General features: G+C 41.3%; 1 protein-coding gene across 1 annotated transcript in view; it reads right to left on the bottom strand.

Moving 5' to 3' along the window:
* Axn (protein axin) overlaps positions 1-18,954 on the bottom strand; it is a 44,936-nt gene extending 25,982 nt beyond the window's left edge. The window contains exons 1-6 of the mRNA XM_080275554.1: positions 18,905-18,954; positions 12,832-13,097; positions 11,446-11,849; positions 8,892-9,196; positions 7,962-8,123; positions 666-960 (exon numbers count right to left, since the gene is read on the bottom strand). Of these exons, the coding sequence (XP_080131680.1) occupies positions 666-960; positions 7,962-8,123; positions 8,892-9,196; positions 11,446-11,849; positions 12,832-13,097; positions 18,905-18,954 (1,482 nt within the window). The remainder of the gene's footprint in view (positions 1-665; positions 961-7,961; positions 8,124-8,891; positions 9,197-11,445; positions 11,850-12,831; positions 13,098-18,904) is intronic.
* Between the last annotated feature and the right edge of the window lie 38 nt (positions 18,955-18,992).

The raw sequence follows: 18,992 nt of genomic DNA, 5'->3' as shown, positions 1-18,992 counted from the left end.
CATGAAAGATGTGGAGTGAGGAAGTCTGTGGACAACAGAATTGAAGAGGGTGTACTGAGATGGTATGGTCATGTGGAGAGCATGGATAACAACAGTGTGGTGAAAAAGGTATTTCTGAGCAAATTTGGAGGAGGAGGAGGTGAGGTAGGCCAAGGAGAAGGTGGAGAGATATGGTGGATGAGTGTGTGAGGAAGATAGGCTTGGAACTTGGTGAGGCTAGGGGACTGACAAGAGATCGCGCTGGCTGGATGAATATTGTGAGCAGAAGCGCATGATCAGGGATTTGGCACCCCCTTTTAACGTGACTGCGTCCGGACTGACACTATCAGATATGTTAATGTGATGCTACAGAACGTAGTGAATGTTTTTGGCGCATCAGATAAAGCCAGGATTCCAGGGGCTTGAATGGTGAGTGAATGGAAGCGTGGCCCTGTGGGCTGGACAAACTTGGGCTGTCTGGACATTGCTACTCCTCACCCTGCCCTAGGGTGGGAAAGGAGGTCCAGATGATGATGATAATTATTATCTGGACATTACTACTCCTCACCCTGTCCTAGAGTGGGAAAGGAGGTCCGGATGATATACAATGATGATTATTACTATTATTATTATTATTACCTCTACTACTACTACAATGTACTCTGTATAACTAATCATAGTCTCACCTCCTGAATCCGTTTGAAGGACTCCTGAACCTTTTCCTGTGATTCTCTCTCTCTCTTTACTTTCTCCAAGCGTTCTATCAGGTCTGCAGCAAACTCCTTAGGATCTTTAGGTCGATTTGGGATAGATTCGGCACGGAAGCGATGGGTACGTGGGATAAATTGCAGGCCTCCACAACCAGCCCCACCTAGTGCACCCCCACTTAGTTCCCAATTCTGGCGAGCATTCTCCCGCATTGTCTTGTACTGCATCTTGAGGTACTTGGGGTTGACTGGGTTTCCAATGGAGATGGCATCTCTAAAAATTGCACAGCAAATTTATAACATCATTACTGTAGGCATTCAAAGGGGACGGCAACCTTATAAATCAAACTGCACATACATCACATCATTATCATATCATCCTTACCCTATTTACCATTGACATACATGCAGTACATACACTTACATCTATAATAAACCCTTCAATGAAAACTGTAAAATCAAATGGATATAGCAAGAGTACAGTAGCTAAATGGGATAGTATCTTAATGAATGGGTTAACATGGGTAGTTATGGTTCCTTCTGGAATGGGACTATCAATACATTTGCCTTGATTTTTTCACTAATACTGTCACACTTCAAGTTGAACATTCTAGCTAATGCCAGAAATGTTTTTTTCAATCAATACAAATTATGTCATTCACCAAATTTTTTAGTAGTCAAATAATTAACTACTTCAATTAATATCTACCGTATTAGTGAACTATAAACTGTCAAATTTAGGGCTTGGACAGGAAATACTGTATCAACAGGTTACAGGTCGATTTCTCAAATATCAATATGCTGCAATATTAAGGTGCAATCTACTAACTATTAAAGAAAAAAATCCATTCAAAATCCATATTATGGCAATACATGATTATCAAACATTTATATAATCAAACATGCACCTTATACTGTCACTTGTACCACCATTACTTTACTACACTTACCTGTATCTGACAGGCCATCATAAGATACTATTTGCTCTATTTTCCCACCCACAGGTGGGGTAAGGTAAGGTATAGAAAAGGAAATGCAAAATATGAAAAAGGGGGAAATAATCAAGTGCATACCCAACCATGCCCCAGAATCCTGACTCAAACACACAGTTTAAACAAGCCACATATCTGTGCTTCATAGTGATTGAGCCAATCCAGTGAATATCATATAAAAAAGGGGTGCCAACCCCATCATGCAATCGTTTGTTGAAATTCATACAACAAGCTTGATCCCTTGTAAGTTCTCTAGCGTTCAACCCCCATGCCTCACTTTCTCACACACTCATTTACCATATCTATCCACATTCTTCATGGCCTACACTGTCTTCCACCTTCAAACTCACTCATATGTACCTTTTTCAGCACCCTGTTTATACCTATTATCCCTGGTACACAGGCAAAGGGGAAAAAGAGGTGTGTGGTAATCATATAGGCATTTGTCTTCTTAGTGTAATAGGAAAGTATACAGCAGGATACTTATTGACAGAGTAAGGGAAATAACAGAGGAATTGGTTGGTGAAGAACAGGGAGGCTTTAGGAAGAAAAGAGGTTGTGTAGATCAGATATTCGTTCTTTAGTGGAAAAGTGTCTAGAGAAGGGCAAGAAGTTGTATGCGGCCTTCATAGATTTGGAGAGAGAATATGACAGGGTGGATAGACAAGGATTGTGGAAAGTATCAAGAATATATGGAGTAGATGGGAAGTTGCTGAATGCTGTGAAGAGTATGTATGAGGGTGCTAAGGCTGCAGTGTGTGTGGATAGTGAAGTGAGTGAGTTTTTCTATTTAAAGGTTGGGTTGAAACAGGGATGTGTCATGTCTCCATGGTTGTTCAATCTGTATATGAATGGGGTTATAAAAGAGATACAAGGTAGGCTAGCGGATGTTGGAGTGGCCCTGGTGAGAGAGGGCAGTGTTTGGAAACTCCCTGTACTGTTGTTTGCAGATGATACTGTGTTGTTAAGAGAAGACGAAGGGGAGCTGCAAGGCGTGAGAGGCGTGAAGTCAATGAATGTACAGTAGAGTGAGATTGGATGATGAGGATATGGAAAGTGTGAGTATTTTAGGTACTTGGGTAGCATGATGAGTAAGGATGGAAGTTTGGAGTGTCAAGTGCTTGAAAGGGTACAACAAGGAAGAAACGTTGCTGGTTCCTTGAAGGCTGAAGGCAGTGATAAGAAACAGGGAAGTGAGCATGGAAGTGAAAAAGTTATTACATGACAGTATTGTGATACCAACTCTAACATATGGAAGTGAAGCTTGGACGTTGTTGGAGGGACACAAGTCAAGAGTGAGAGAGGTGAAAATGAGTTATTTGTGAGGAGCGTGTGGAGTCACATGGAGACACAAACTGACAAATGAGGATGTGAAGGAGCATTGTGGTGTGGATGTGGATGTGATAGGAAGCATTAGGAGAAACACACTGAGGTGGTTTGGCCATGTGGAGAGGATGAAGAGTGAGAGACTGACGAGGAGAGTGTGAGTGAGGTGGAAGGGGAGAGAGGGAGGGGAAGGCCAAGGATGAGATGAAGGGATGGAGTGGAGAGGTATATGAGGGAGGGGTGTGTGAATTGGGAGCAGGGAAGTGAAATGGCAGGGGACAGAGTGACAAGGAGGTGATTTGTTTGTGGCCACCCCATATAAGGGATTAAGGCATCTGGCAATAGATAGATAGACAGATAGATTTCCATATGACCACACCATCTCAGCACTCTCTCTTCATCTCTACTGTTCAGACCTTTTTACTCTATATCTTTCACTAATCACACTGCAGGTATTTCTTAGCCTACCCAATCTCTACACTTCATATACATTTCTGAATAACCCCATTTCCAATGCTCTAAGTCTTCATTTTTTCTTTACATCACACCACTCACATCCATATACAGTATTAATGTGGGCACTATTACTCCATGCAATCCTTTTGCAACTGCCAATCTCAAACCTCTTCGTATCATGGCCTTCATAGAACCAGGCACTTTCCTTCCCGTGCAAATCTACTTCCCACTTCCTTTCCGCATTTACCTCTTTTCTATCACAACATCCACTTACGGTACTTTTAACTCCCTCTCCAATTCAAGTCTCTCTCTATTCAACAGAACATCACATTAAGAAACATTCTCTCTCAACAAACAGCACTTAACTCATAATTTACTTTCAGCCCACAACTTTCAGACATCGAAAAAACTCTGCATCAGTCTGCACAGCTCTTCTTCACCACGTGCATAAGCATGAAGCAAACCATCATCTGCATCCATCAAACTTTGAGATACTCCACCCTTCGCAATTCATAAAACCAATGCCGTCTCTCTCTCCAGAACAAAGTTTTTACCACTCTTATAACATTATCCACATATCTGTTGAACAGCCATGGGGACATAGTCTTGCCTCAAGTCAACACTGATATTAAAACACAGGTTTACACACCCACCTACCAGCATAAGATAAATATCCATCAATATCACACATCCACAGAGCCTACATCCCTCAGTTTATCTAACTGTATCCTTTTTCCAGATCCATAAATGCCATTAACACTTTGCACAGGTTTTCCCCAGTATCAGTCTCACTAAAAATATTTCACCCACACATCCTCTACCACTCCTAAAGCCACCTTGTTCATCTCTCACCAGGTCTTCTGAAATATTCCCTAATTTCTGTATGATAATTTTTCCACATTCCATTCTTACAACATTCAAGACAATTTTTTCACACTTGATCACCTGTATATTTGTATGAGTGCATAATCACAGTCTTCTTCCACTCTCCTGGTGCAGTTCAACTTGTCCATGCCTTGTTACATATTTCTAATATACACTCCATTCCAATCTCTCTACTACACATGATCACCTCTACATACACCTCATCAACACCTGACGCCAACCTATTTTTTTGCTGTTTCACAGCATATTTCACTTCTGCCAACGTCACATTTCATAGCATCTCATTCCTTTTCTGCATCCCAACAAATTGGATCATGTTCACTTTTCTCTCTCACCTTTCACATTTCATCAGCCTTTCAAAATATACTCGCCATCTGTTCCTTACTTCACTTTCTCTTGTTAGTATTCTTCCACTTTCATGGTACTGGAGGACCCCATCATAGGGTGGTACCAACATAACTGGATGGCTCAACTACCTGGTTACAGAAACGTACCTTGACTACTTCCTTATTCCTCTAAATGGTGGACTGCAGGAGAACAACTTAAGCCTACAGTCCTTCAGGTTCACATTTCAGATGAACCTGGGACTACATCTACTATTGCTACTACTACTACTACTTTCATCAGTTATACTTCCATACTTCTTTCACCCACACTTCTTCACTTCTGCACCCTTCCAAAACAGTATCTTAATTTCAGAATACAGTAGTTTACAATCATTTTTCTTTCAAGATCACCAGTTCTCTCTCTCTCTCTCTCTCTTACTAGACACAGTTTTTTTTCTCACGCATTATATCCCATCTTTTTTAACTGGACACCTCTTGCCTCTATTCTAGCCATTTCTTTCTCTTCTCCTCCACTTCCCTTCCTCCTCTGTATGCCAACAAGCTGTACCTTTCTTACTAGCTGCTCATCTCACAACACCAAATAAAGCGCTTTAGCCAACCTAACCAAAGATTCCCTTTATGCAATTCACAAGTTTTCCTAATCCATTTCCTCCTAATTCACTGACTCTAACTTCTCTTTTACCTTCACATGGTATCCATTTGCTGGTGTTACATTTCTCAGCTTCTCTACTTTCTGTCACTCTCTCTCTCTCTCTCTCCTGCATGCTCAGTTCAGTTCAGTCAGGTCTATCAGGCATATTTGTGTACATTGTCGTGCTAACTATATGAATTGCCAACATATAACCTTTCTCCACACATATCCTTCAGTTGCCCACTATCAGTCTCCTTTACACAATCTGATATTATAAATTCCCAAATAAACACAGCAATTTCTCTGAACCAGGACCTTTCTAAAATTAATCAATGCAGACAAACAAATCTGGTCTCATTTACTGCTCTGAAAACTAAATACATTAATTTCTCCAACAGAAAGAATCCCTCAGACTCTCACATAATTATAAATGATGTCAATATTCCCATATCCACTACAATTGATATCCTAGGTGTTACTCTAAACCCCAACCTAAGCTGGAGAGCTTATGTTACATCCCTCGCTAAAAATGCTTCCAAAAAATTGGGACTTATGTACAGAGTTTGTGAGTTCTTCACTGACGAGCAGATGGCCACAATATACAAAAGTCATGTGCATTCTCAGATTGATTACTGTTCACCACTGTGGAGTGGATGTGAAGTAGTTGCATTGAGGCAGCTGGACAAAATTCAAAATATAGCTATTAGATAAATCAATAATCCTGCCATTACGCAGGACCTTCCTCCATTATCAGTACGTAGAGATGTTGCTTCTTTAGCATTATTTTATCGATATTTTTACCGTAAGTGCTCTAACGAAATGGTTTCAATTGTGCCTCCCCTTCACATATTCTCCCGAAATAGTAGGGCAGCTGGGAGTGCCCATGAACTCACACTCTCTCCCCCGCAATGCAGAACCTCTACTTATCAAAATTCATTTATCCCCAGAACTACTACTCTCTGGAATTCACTTCCTGGGAGTTGTTTCCCACAAACGTTTAATCCACTTCAATTTAAATCCACTTGTTATAAATATTTTATGAAAGGAGGATACCTTTAGGCACATGGACTTATTTTTTTTTGTCCTTTGTTGTTCCTTCCTCCATTCATTATCTAATTTAAAAAAAAAAAATGTACTCCATACTGACCCTTTACATCACTGAGGGGACCTTTGTCAACTCTCATATGTCACCCATTATTAGCATTCTGTAATTTCTAGGAATCTGTCTTATCACTCCACCCAGTTGGTCTCTAAATCCTGCATTTCCTTCCTCATTTCTGTCATTATTGGCAGCATATGCAACAATCACCACAATCACTTTCAAATTGTCAAACTGAAACCTGGCATACATCTTGAACTGACAAAATCATAACCATTCATTCTCCTCTGCCATTCATCATTCACCTACAATGCAACTCCACCTTTACATCATCCATGTGCATTCATACCGACCTTCGGCACTTCAGACCCTCCCACTCCAATTCAGACCATTTCACCTTTGTTTCACACAGTGCAATTTGGGCATACCTTGCATTCTTGAATAAATTTACCACTTTCACCCTCCTTCTTGAATTTCAGTCATGCTCTTTACGTTCCAGGCAGCTACACAAACCTGCTTACGTCTGGTGCAGGATTCAGTTCTGAGGCTCTCTTTATCTTTGCCAGCAAATAAGAATACAGGGTAAGGAATGCTAATCTCTGCTACCTTATCCCTTTTCACTGTCAAGACCAATGGGAATTATAAGGGGCACTATTCTTTCTCCCAATATTCTCTTACCACCCAGCATAGTAATGGTCCTTGTTTTCAGGAAACCATATAGGCAGCACTCTATTGACTGAGTGGATGATAGGTGTCCCCAACTACCAGAAATTACTGTATTTATCATATCCTGTGACCTTGCCTGTTAGTACCTGCAGATGTGACAATCACTGTCAGATATTTTTTGTGTGGTCGTGTGGTACTGTAATTTATAACTTCAGTATAGGTGAAAGCAATAACAGTACATCTCAGTGGCTCTGTGTTCACACTGGTGTGGTAGGAAAATACTGTATGGTGGGTTATAAAATAGTGAAATGACAACCATATAATGGATGCTGAAATACCACAAATGTATTTATGAACACTGTTAGCCAATGGGACTCTCTCACAAGCTGAATAAAACTGTCTAGCAGATTTAAAAAAAAATAAATAAAAATAAAAATAATAAAAAAAAAATGCTGGGTACAGTGAGTGAGTGGAGACTGTTTCTGGTCCCTTCAGTCTGTCAGGGTCTTTCCCAGTAACAACAAAACACAAAGACATTATTGGGCTGAAAGGGTTCAGGTAGAGTTGGGGACACAAGTTTACTTAATAGTCCATAACATCTGTTTCTCACTTCCTCTTCTGGCTAATACAGTGCAGTATTCCTAAGCTGAAGGAGGCCTGGTAAGTTTCTGTGCCTATAGGTGATGCTCTTTGATATTCACTTTATCACGGAGGAAAGTGACATGCCCCTTAGTGTGTAGCACATGTAGAACAGCAGGTGAACAATGTCTCTGACTGTACCTTCAAAGGGAATATTAGTAGGGATACTAATATGTTAACTGTGTTGTGAGTTACAACGATGTAGTGTTAGTGGGGTCGTGCACAAGTACTCACACAGAAGAGTCAGTGCAGGAGATTGTGTCGTCGGTGAGAGCGCCAGAACTCAGACTTTGGAGTTCTGAGTCCTGCCTGCTTGAGAGGTGGGCAGTCCCATACACTGCATGGTATGGGCTTACCCCACTTCCCCCGTACCTGCTCCTTCCATGCAAATATTGCCTAGAACACAAAACAAAACTCAGGTCGAGAAAAACAAGCAGTGTTTAAATGGAAAAAAAAAAGAAAAAAGCCAAAATTAAATTATTTAACTAAATAAAATAAGCAAAGCAAGCTACTACAAAGCAGTAAAAGAGCTAACCTGGATTAAAAAATATATATATATATATTAAGCATAAAAAAAAAGTTCAAGGAAATTGTGAAAACAAAGTGGAGACAACAATGTGGTCGGGTGCTTCATTCTGGAGTGGAATAAGTTCTAACTATGTGACAGGCGGAAGATTTGTGTACAATCTACAATACAGAATAAATATATAGGTCATTCCAATTAAAAAATAATCCACTTTATGGTATATATGTTCCTCTCTCCTTTTGAGTTTCTACTGTGCCAGATCAGGCCACTTTTTATCCATAAAGGCTAGTTTGCACAATCAATTTTGAAGCATACTGCTGAAGAACATATTTCTATGTGGCAGATGGGTACAAGAATTACCATATTTAAATATATGGTTAACAGCCAATCCCTCCATAATGTGTATGGTCCCACAACTAGACCACCTTATTTGGCGCACTGATTATCCCACTCAAGAAGGGATGGTAGCTCAGTCTGCCTGTCTACACGATCAGTTTTCGAGCTATCTCTCATCACCATGCTTAGAAACTGATCGTGTAAACCAGCCTTCAGTTATCACCTCCACTCAGTGTTGCTCAAACAATGCCAGTCAGAGCACTCCCTAGACAGCACAGTTGACATTACTTTTTTACACTTACCCTGCAAAGGCCTCAGGTCGTCTTCTATCTGGGACAGCCCGACGCTTAACGGTTGCAGCAAGGGCTTCCTGCGTGAGGCGGAGGTGAGGCGGCGCCCCAGCACTCCCCTCATACTCACAATCCTCATGCAAGGTGGGGAGAACCCCTGCTGTGCTCAAGCCACCAGGACTGCTTGGGGACTGGGGGCTGCGGGGAGAGTCTGCCCCGGCCCCAACCCCTTGCTGAGTACACGATCGCAGGTACGCCAAGTAGTTTTCACTTTTGAGGAAACTCGGATAGGTGCTGCGCTCTATTTCCTCCTCCACCTGCACAGCACAAATGCTTAGGGTCAACAGAAAAATTACATACCTGGGAAATGCTAAAGCTACAATCCATGCATATAAAAATCCCTATCACTCCAACTCTACTTCCCATATAAGATGGATGGATTGCACTCGTCATCGTCATCATCATCATCATCATCATCAATCCAGTGTTGCCCCATGAGGGGCATACGAGCCCAGCTAGGCAAGTTGGTTCTGACATTCAAGATGACAGTGACCAGCCTCACTCATCCTTGAGTGGCATTATGTGAGCAAATAAACCCTAATCACCCCTTGGATATAAACCTACACCTGCTCAATCCGACCAGAATGCCTAATTACTCACTTAACCACCAGGTGCCAAAATCTGGTCATATGGTTACCACCCAGCATAGTGCATGGTATCCTGGAGTAATGGAAACCACTTGGCTTGTCACTCAGTGTAAATTCACCCGTAGACTGAAAAAAGAGGAAAGAATGAAGGAGAGCAAGACAGAAGAAGAAGGACGGAAATAAGGAGGGAAGAGAGGAAAGGGCAGGCACCTGAAAGCAGCACTACACCGAGCAAGTGGATGGTGAGTGCCCACACAAACCACTATTTAAAATAATTCAGCAACACCCAATCCTATTTTGTCCCTTCAGAGCACAAGGACTGAGGCGAAGCTACTGTAATCCAGAAACCTTCAGAGTGGGAGACAACCTAGGACCTAAGCCTCTCATACTGCTTACATGACAGAAAAACCTCTGGCCATCTCTGGGACTTGAACCTATCCTGATCTTACTAAGTACAGACGAGCTTCAAGTCTAGCTTATTTACTGCAAAGATTCACAATAAGGGCGAGTTCCTTTCATCCGGGCAGCATTGTGTAACCAACTAACCCCAATCAAATAACAACAATTCGGACTTAAACCCACAAGGATCATATCCATAAACTGAAGAAAATTTATTCATCATCATCACCACCACCTAATCCTGTGCTGCCCCACGAGAAGCACAGGAACCAGGGGCTAGGAAAGTTGGTCCTGAAATTTAAGATGAGAGTGACCAGCTTCACTTATCTCTGAGTGGCCTTATGTGAGCAATAAGCCCCAACCACTCCTGGATATAAACCGGCACAGGCTAAATCCAGTTGGAGTGCCTTAATTACCCACTAAATCACCAGGCACCACAGTTTGGTTGTATGGTTACCACCCAGCATAGTAAATGGTTTCCTGGTGTGAAGGAAACAATTTAGCTTGTCACTCAGTGTAGAGTCGCCCATAGACAGAAGGAAGAGGAAAGAAAGAAGGAAAGGACATTAAAGGAAGGAAAGGACATTAAAGGAAGGAAAGAAGAAAGAAAAGGGCCGCCACCCAACAGCAGAACTACATCGAATGAATGGATGATGAGCACCCCCACCTACCACTATAATTATGAAAATAATACTAAAACATTACCAAAAACAGCCTCACCCATATTACCTACTGTGAGGTGCAGAGGCTCTAAGGCCCAATACTGTAAATCCAAAGAAGGTATCTAAAAAAAAAAAAGATTCAATCATTTATTCATTCATCATCTAATTCAGTGTTGCCCCATGAGGAGAGTAGAAGCCCAGGGCTAGGCAAGTTGGTCCTGACATTTAAGATGAAAATGACCAGCCTCACTCATCCCTGAGTGGCATTACAAGAACAATAAACCTCAGCCACCCCTTGGATACAAATCGGCAATGGCTCAATCCAATTGGAGTGCCTTAATTGCCCACTAAACCACCAGGCGCCATAATTTGGTTATGTGGTTACCACCCAGCAGAGTATATGGTTTCCTGGTGTACAGGAAACCATTTGCTTTGTCACTCAGTGTAGAGTCACCCGTAGACAGAAGGAAGAGGAAAGAATGAAGGAAAGAAAGACAGAAGAGGAAGGAAGGAAGAAAGGAAGGGGCGGGAACCCAAGGGCAGCATTACATCGAGTGGATGGTGAGCACATTCACCCACTACTACTACTAATAAAAATGAAAAAATAAGAGGTAAATGAAGTTAGTGTGGTTCTATGGGCTGTGTTCTATATGGTGCAAGAGGCTTCACTGCATCTCTTCAATAATGATTTATTTTGATTAATTTTAAAATTCTCTCATGTTATTTACATAACTTCAGCACTGACAATTTGGATCAATACCATAACATGACTATACTGACATGTAATGTGCAATATAAACTGCAAAGGAGGAGTCATTACAAACTCTCACGTTCTTACAATGCAACCCTACATCTCACCTCCCTCTGAGCATCATCAAAGATGTTGCGGTCGATGGAACGATTGTTGACACGTTCACTGAGGATCCTGTATGTGGCCTCATTGACCTTGACTGAATAGTTCCTAATGAAGCGCTTCCAAATGATAGGTACAAGCTGGTGTGGGTCCTGCCGTTGATCGCCACGCAGTCCATTGCAGGCAAACCAGAAAAGCACAGGCTCATAAGTACCGCATTCCTTTAATAGATAATCCTGGAACAATTGCACACCCTGGCGGTCCTCAAGCAGGTGCTGGAGGGACTGGGACCATCGCACCGGAGGTGGGGTGGAGCTGCCCTCACCCCCACCATAGCAGGGGGAACCAACTGACCCCGACCCCGCACCAGTCCCGGAGCCCATTGCTGGCCCATCACCCCCACCTTCACCTGGAAACATCAGACATCATCATCATCCAGACCTCCTTTCCCATCCCATGGTTATTTCCACAATGCATTCTGAACCCCTTCATTCACTGGCAGATATCAGTACCATTCATTTTTACAAGCCATATTCTTAACATTCCTGTAAGTCTATGTATGGGTTATATTCTAAGTGGTATAGAAGGCTTTATAGTATTCCTCCTTGACAAGTTAACATGCATATTATACCAAATTTCTCTTGCACATTTTTTTGTGTTAATACTGATGATGTTTGCATCAATAATACATAAGAGGATACTGAGGAGTAATTTGCAGATTAAACTGTTAAGGATACAATGCTATGAAGCCTCCTATATCAACTAGAATACGGCCAAATCTTCTATCATCCAAATGACCCTGACTCCATGTCACCCCAAAAACAAGTGTTGACCTATCACACCCACTTTCACCTGCAGATACCAATACCATCAATGCCAGAATCACAAACTTGCTTCAGTTCTCTGTTGTAACCTAGATTCATTTTAATGTAAGAAGAACAAGAGACATAAGAATATTCAATCCTCCTCTCCTTAAGTCTTCCTAGGAAAACAAATCATAGTTATTTTTTTTCCCCCATTTGTTCTTCCTTCCTCCATTCTGTTATTTAAAAAAAAAAAAAAAAAGCAATTACAAATCTGTTTGTTAATCCGGCCTACGGTTATTACACACCATATTCTTTAACATTTCAAGATTATGAAATACCGGTACATGTCAAAGTGGGATCATCCCTACAGAAATTAACAGAGAAATTATAAATTATAAATTTCTAAAAACTCAAAACTTTTAGAATCCTAGTTTATATAACCCCCCATCAAATTTTCCAAAGTTGTGTGAATGTTACTATTACTTATCACAAACATTTCTGAGGAAACAGGTTTTCAAAACAGTCCTCTTTATGTACCAGGGTGTTCCTAAAAAATGAAGGGAAAAAAAAAGTCAAAGGTAGTACCTTGAAAATGAGCATAAAGATGATGTGAAGGAGGGTAAGAAGGCATGAGGCCCAGCGGTGACTCTTTGCCTCCGAGGTGATCATAATGGTGGTGGTGGTGGTGGTGGGGGTAATGGTAGTGGTGAGGATGGTAGTGGTGGTGTTGGTGTGGATGGTGATGGGTATCCTCTCCACCTGGTACTGGTGGTCTTGGATCACCCTGTTCTTTGTTTCCACACCTCTCCTCCTCTTCCCCTCCTCCACCCCCACCACCCTCATCCCCTTCACTGAAGACCAAGGGAAAATACAATTAGACAAAGTCAAATGTCAGTAACCAAGAATTACAATGCCACAGTTTGTCTATCTTAACCTGGCAAAAATATTTGTCATTCTGCAGTTGCTTTCCCCTGGCTCAACGGTAGAATGAGATAATAGTATGGTTTTCCAGCCTTTCCACAGCACTCTGTGACTAGCAACATATTCTATCATTCTTGTTACAGCTTGGCATTCAAGATGAAGAGATGGAAATTTTATGCAAAGTTAAAGTGCAAAAGTATAGTAAAGTAAATGGACACTATTTCTCATTCTGCCACCTCAGACTGGCTTGAAGATTGCTATGAGAAGATCCAAGCCTTCTCCCATCCACATCTCACTACAGCTACATATTGTTAAACAATAGTCAGGAGACATAAGAATAAAATGAATACAACATCCTTGTGCTGAATAGAATAAGCAATTTCTAGATGCCAATCCCCATCTCCTCAGTGACCACAAATTGACACATTTTACTAAGCTGCCTGAACAACTCACAAACAGATTTTTAAAAAGTACTTCTTTACAAAAGCAGGTATTACACTGCATAATTACACAAGCGAGACATGCAGTTAGTACGTAATTTAACTACTAAAGTTGGTCATGCAAGTCAGTGTTCTGTAACTCAATTCTGTTTTGTATATACTGTGTGTATCATGGGGTAACACAGGATTAGATGATATATTTATATAATATATATATATATATATATATATATATATATATATATATATATATCCATCATCTAATCCTGTGTTGCCCCAAGCGGAGCATAGAAACCCGGGGCTAAGCAAGTTGGTCCTGACATTTAACATGAGAAAGAAGCTGGTCCTGACATTTAAGATGGACCATAGGCCACTGGTGTGTGTGTGTGTGTGTGTGTGTGTCTGTGTGTGTGTGTGTGTGTGTAATTCACCGGGTCGGTCAGGATCACTTGATGGTCGTGATCGTCAGCTTTTACCCTCCCGGAAGGGAGCTGAGAGCTCATATAGTCCGATCTAAGGGCAAGGCTGTGACCTTCACACACGCACACACCCGTCCCCTTGCTCAAGGGGGACAGTAACCACCCACTTCGTCAGTGAAACTTTTCGCAACCTGAGCGAGGCGCGAACTCCCGTCCACCAGTTGGTAAACGAGAACGTTACCACTGCACCAGCGAGCGGTGTTGTGTGTGTGTGTGTGTGTGTGTGTGTGTGTGTGTGTGTGTGTATATATATATATATATATGGGAATTCACTTTTATCGGACTCGAGGAGCTACTGGACTAAATTCCTGTATGTCAGAAAAAGTCCGATAAAGCCAGAAGCAGTCCGGACTGCCTGACCACTTCAGCTACATTCACCACAATAAGGTAAATAAATGACATGTTTATCAGTGTACAGTACAGTATTATTATATATATTATACCATTTGATTACTGTAATGAAGTTGTAACACAGTACAGTACCACATAGGTAGTCAATACAGTTTAGCCTTTCACGCAATCCGAACTAATGTCTGATACATCGGAAAAAGTCCGGGTTAGCAGGGGGAAGTCCGGATGTTGCTTTTATCGGAATCTCGCATTTTTCGGAATGGCCTGGGCCCCAATTAGTCCGCCATAGTGAGGTCTTACTGGAAAGAGAGATATATATATGTATATATATATATGTATGTGTATATGTATATATATACTGTATATATATATATATATATATATATATAAAGTAATCCCTATACTATCTGGATGCCCACTATCCGGACTCCCCACTTACCGGACATTGTGGGCCTGGACCTTCGGAACCCCCCAAATCCAAATTTTCCCCCACCCGTAATTTGAAATTGCCACATGGTGCCAAACAGCTGTTTACACCACGGCCCTTTCACCCCTTCCTTCCTCCCCCCCAGGGTTGCCATTTGGTATTTTTCATTACCAAATGTGAGCCAATTTGGTAATGAAAAATTCGTTTGGTAATGAATCACAATACAGTACAATCCCAGCAATCCGGTATCCAGACAAACGGAATACTCAGAACAACGGGAAAATTCAAGGGCTGGTAAAAATGTCAGTAAGTTATAACTGTGCGCCAATTTGAATGGACCGCCAAACCGCCGTTTGATTGTGTCACACGAGGCTGGGGGAAGTCAGACAAAGCGAGGTGAAGGCATTTCCGGCTGATGTAAATCCCTAGCAAATCCTCTTAACCACCCCTCCTCTCCCCCTCTTTCCCCTACTTGAATTCAGTCATCCTCCACACCTTCCAAAAATCACCAGTCTGCATTTTGCCACCAGACAGTAAACAAGGTCTCTTGCTATTGTGTTCCTCTGATAGACGGTAATTTGTACACTCCAAAATGCCTAAAGTGCAAACTAAACGTAAGTGTATCGTGCTTACCTTGAAACAGAAGCTGGACATATGCAACAGACTTGAAAAAGGCGAACATTATAAAACACTAATGGCTGAATATAAATGTTAATAGGAATAAAAGTTTACTTTGTTGGAAGAAAAATAAATAAATACAGGTAATATGCCTGCATTTCATACGTACATCATTTATTTTATTTTCTGCAAAACAGCTGAGTGGCGGGTGAGGGGTGGAGTGATGGAGGTCAGGTAGGGAAGAAGAAGAACAGTCGGAAACGTAAACAAACTCACGTGGGGGCACAGGTGTTGTGATAATTCTACAGTGCAGTCTTAACACATCATCAGTTCACTAATAAATGTTCAAGCTTTTATTTCTATATTTTATTTTTCAATTTTTATGAGTACAGTACATACTGTATAATGAATACAGTAATTCAGTAAACAATGGACTGGTGTAATTTGCAGTACTGCTAGTTGCTAGACAATGCACTCGTGCGTTATGACCATGGTGTGTGTTTACAAGGCAGTTTTTCAGGCGGAATCTCTTAGTGTAACCCCTAATGTGACTAGTGAGTACCTGAACTGTATTTACTGCTGTGATAGCCTTTGTAAAGATTTGACTTGAAAATCAGAAATACGGGAAAAATCTGTAACCGGGAAGGTAAATTCCCCAAGCCACCCGGTTAACTGGGATTGTACTGTAATGCATTACCAAATGGATTTTTACATGTATGACGATACACAGGATGGAGATGGTGGATTGTCTGCTCTCTCTGATTAACCCCTACACCACGGTCGTGTTTTTGCTCTCCTTGTGTGTCCCGCATGGATATTTGCGCTCCGACTGACTTTTTAAAAATATTTGCCAAAAATCAGTTATTAGTCCTAGAATATTATAATTACATGTGCATATGGCACATACCTTGAGCTTTCTCCTGGGATGTTTGTTGAGCCTTCGTCGAGTACCGTACGACTTGTGGAGACTTCTGAAGTTGGGTAATGAATTCTCCACTTTACACTTCCCGACACCCCGTAATATGATTACCACAGCCTGATATTATCACTAGAAACACTATTCTATGATTTTCAAGTAGTTTGGAATCCATACACCAAAAAAAAAAACACTGTGAAAGCAATGAAAATTACGAGCGCATACGAGCTTCCCACTTGCGCTCGTTCCCCGCTGGCATTCTGTCATTTATTATTCATAAACACACTCACACTTTATATTCCTATTACTTTATTATACTTATATATATATACAGTATTTATCCATAAGTTTCCTTCAGTAATAGTAGTTTATTTTCACTCCAGGCAACTTTCTCGTTCAGTAAACTAGCTAGAGAGCAGAGCTTTGACTGTCATTACTCCAAGTACTTGTACTCATATTCTTATATTAGTAATTATTTACATCTCTATTTTATTTACACTATGTTATACACTGTCACTTCCAGTATATAAGGGCTCCTTTCCCTTGGAGCCAGGATGAACTTGGGACACTGAAGCACTAGTAGTTTATCACCATTTCCTCCACTGGCTCATCACACGATTCACCAGAAAATTTGTAGTCACTGTCCATCATTATCATGGATAAATTAGCCAGTTCATGCTCCACAGCAGTCATTTAGTCCTTTACCCCTTCCCACATGAGGTTTAGTAGGGGTAGAGGTCACAGGGCCCTTTAGAAGTGGCAGAAATGGAAAGGCGCGAGTGCTACGTGCTTTCATCTCAAGAAACAACACTGAACTAAATGACGAGGAGGATATGGGGACGCCAAGGGTTGACAACGTCAGCGAGGTGACAGCTGCTAATTTATATGCTGTGAAATGATTGGCAGGAAATTAGGTAGTTCCAGGTGAATGTAAATATCACTTAGGCTTCTCCCTTCCTTCCTTATATATATTTTTATTATGAGAATACATTATACGGCATATTTCAAGGGGAAATTACCAGGGAAAATTAGCGAACAAATTGCCCGATGATAATTAGCCAACTCCAGGTGTATGGTACCATCAGTTACCTTATTTTTGGGGGGTCTATATTATTTTGTTTAAGAATAGGGCATATGGCTGATTTCAATGGATGAAATCAGTGGAAAATTCCGGGGAAGATTTGCTTAACGCAGCACACCCGGGCAGGCGAGAGGAGAGGGTAATGAAGGGGAGGTAGGGAGGGGAGTCAAAAATGGGGATAAATAGCTAAATTGTCAACAATGGATGGGAGTACAAATGACATTAGCAGCGCTGACTATTGCTGGACATCGGCAGTACTGACAGATGATACAAGCCACCACTTGAAAGCCCGGGCGAATTCAAAATAACACAGAATCACAAAAGTGACGTCCTGCAGTATGATCCATTGTGCCTGAGCGTCACGAAAGTGATGCCCCGCGGTTAAGGGGTTAATTTGCTAGCGTACATAGCGTGAAAATAATCAACATGCTGTTAATTATAAGGAGAGTGATTATTTCCACTTGTATATATAGTCAGTCAAGAATAAATGCTTGCTTTATGAATTTGGTAATGAAAGTTGAGGAGTTTGGTAATGTGGCCGAGTTCCGATCTGGCAACCCTGCTCCTCCCTCACCACCAGTTACCACCTAACTGTCATCACGAGTAGATGCTTCTCGCAATGGATGCCGCATGTGCTCGTTTTTGTGAATAAACAGTGCATAAACTGCAATACCTCGCCACAATACCACATGGGAATTTACAGTGTTGTGCAGTGTTAAAAAATCAGAATTTAGAGTGCAAAGGATTAACTGTGGAGTGCAAACTGGCGGTTGAAAATGGCATGGTGCAATTAAGAACAAAATGTGGTGTTAAACAATTATAACTCACAGTGCAAAGAATTACTGTACATGCTTCAAGAGCATTTTCACTACTGCCAAAGCCTTAGAGAAGGCGGCCACAGACGTGCTGTAAGTACCCTGTACACTGTTAAATATTTTCCATAACCACTTCTAATTCCTCATTCTCTAGTTCCTTTTCATTTATTTCATGCTTTATGTCTAGTATTGGTGTGAATAGGGCGTTAAATAGGTTTAAATAGGTGTTATGCATGTCCGGTAGGGAGTAATTTAGGCGGCTTTCAAAGTTAGGCTGGGTTAGAGTCCTTAAGTACCAGTCCAGCAGGCAGGGGATAGATAGATATATATATATTGTATATGTGTGTGTGTGTGTGTGTGTGTGTACACTGGCATCTGTAATTTTCACTGTCTGTCCAACATCAGAAGTTTATGTGTATCAGTCTGCTCATCAATATTCATGTGCATGTTGGAAGTTATTACAGCACCCATAAAAAGGTGTTGTTACCTGTGTGCATCCCAGTAAAGCACCTGCAAGTGCATCAGTAAGCAGTTTTCCCTTATCTCTGTCCATCCCAGTGAAATACCTGTAACTAGTGTACCATTACCTGTGTGCATCCTAGTTCAGCACCAGTAACCAGTGGCAGCAATGTGTATCCCAGCAGGCATGTGCACCCACATGATTAAAATAAGAGTACCTGCATGAGTCCCAGTACCTG

Source organism: Coenobita brevimanus, chromosome 62, assembly GCF_032717465.1.
Source record: "Coenobita brevimanus isolate Jiangsu-jjx chromosome 62, ASM3271746v2, whole genome shotgun sequence".
NCBI lineage: Eukaryota > Metazoa > Arthropoda > Malacostraca > Decapoda > Coenobitidae > Coenobita > Coenobita brevimanus.
This window is presented reverse-complemented; position numbering and strand designations above follow the sequence as displayed.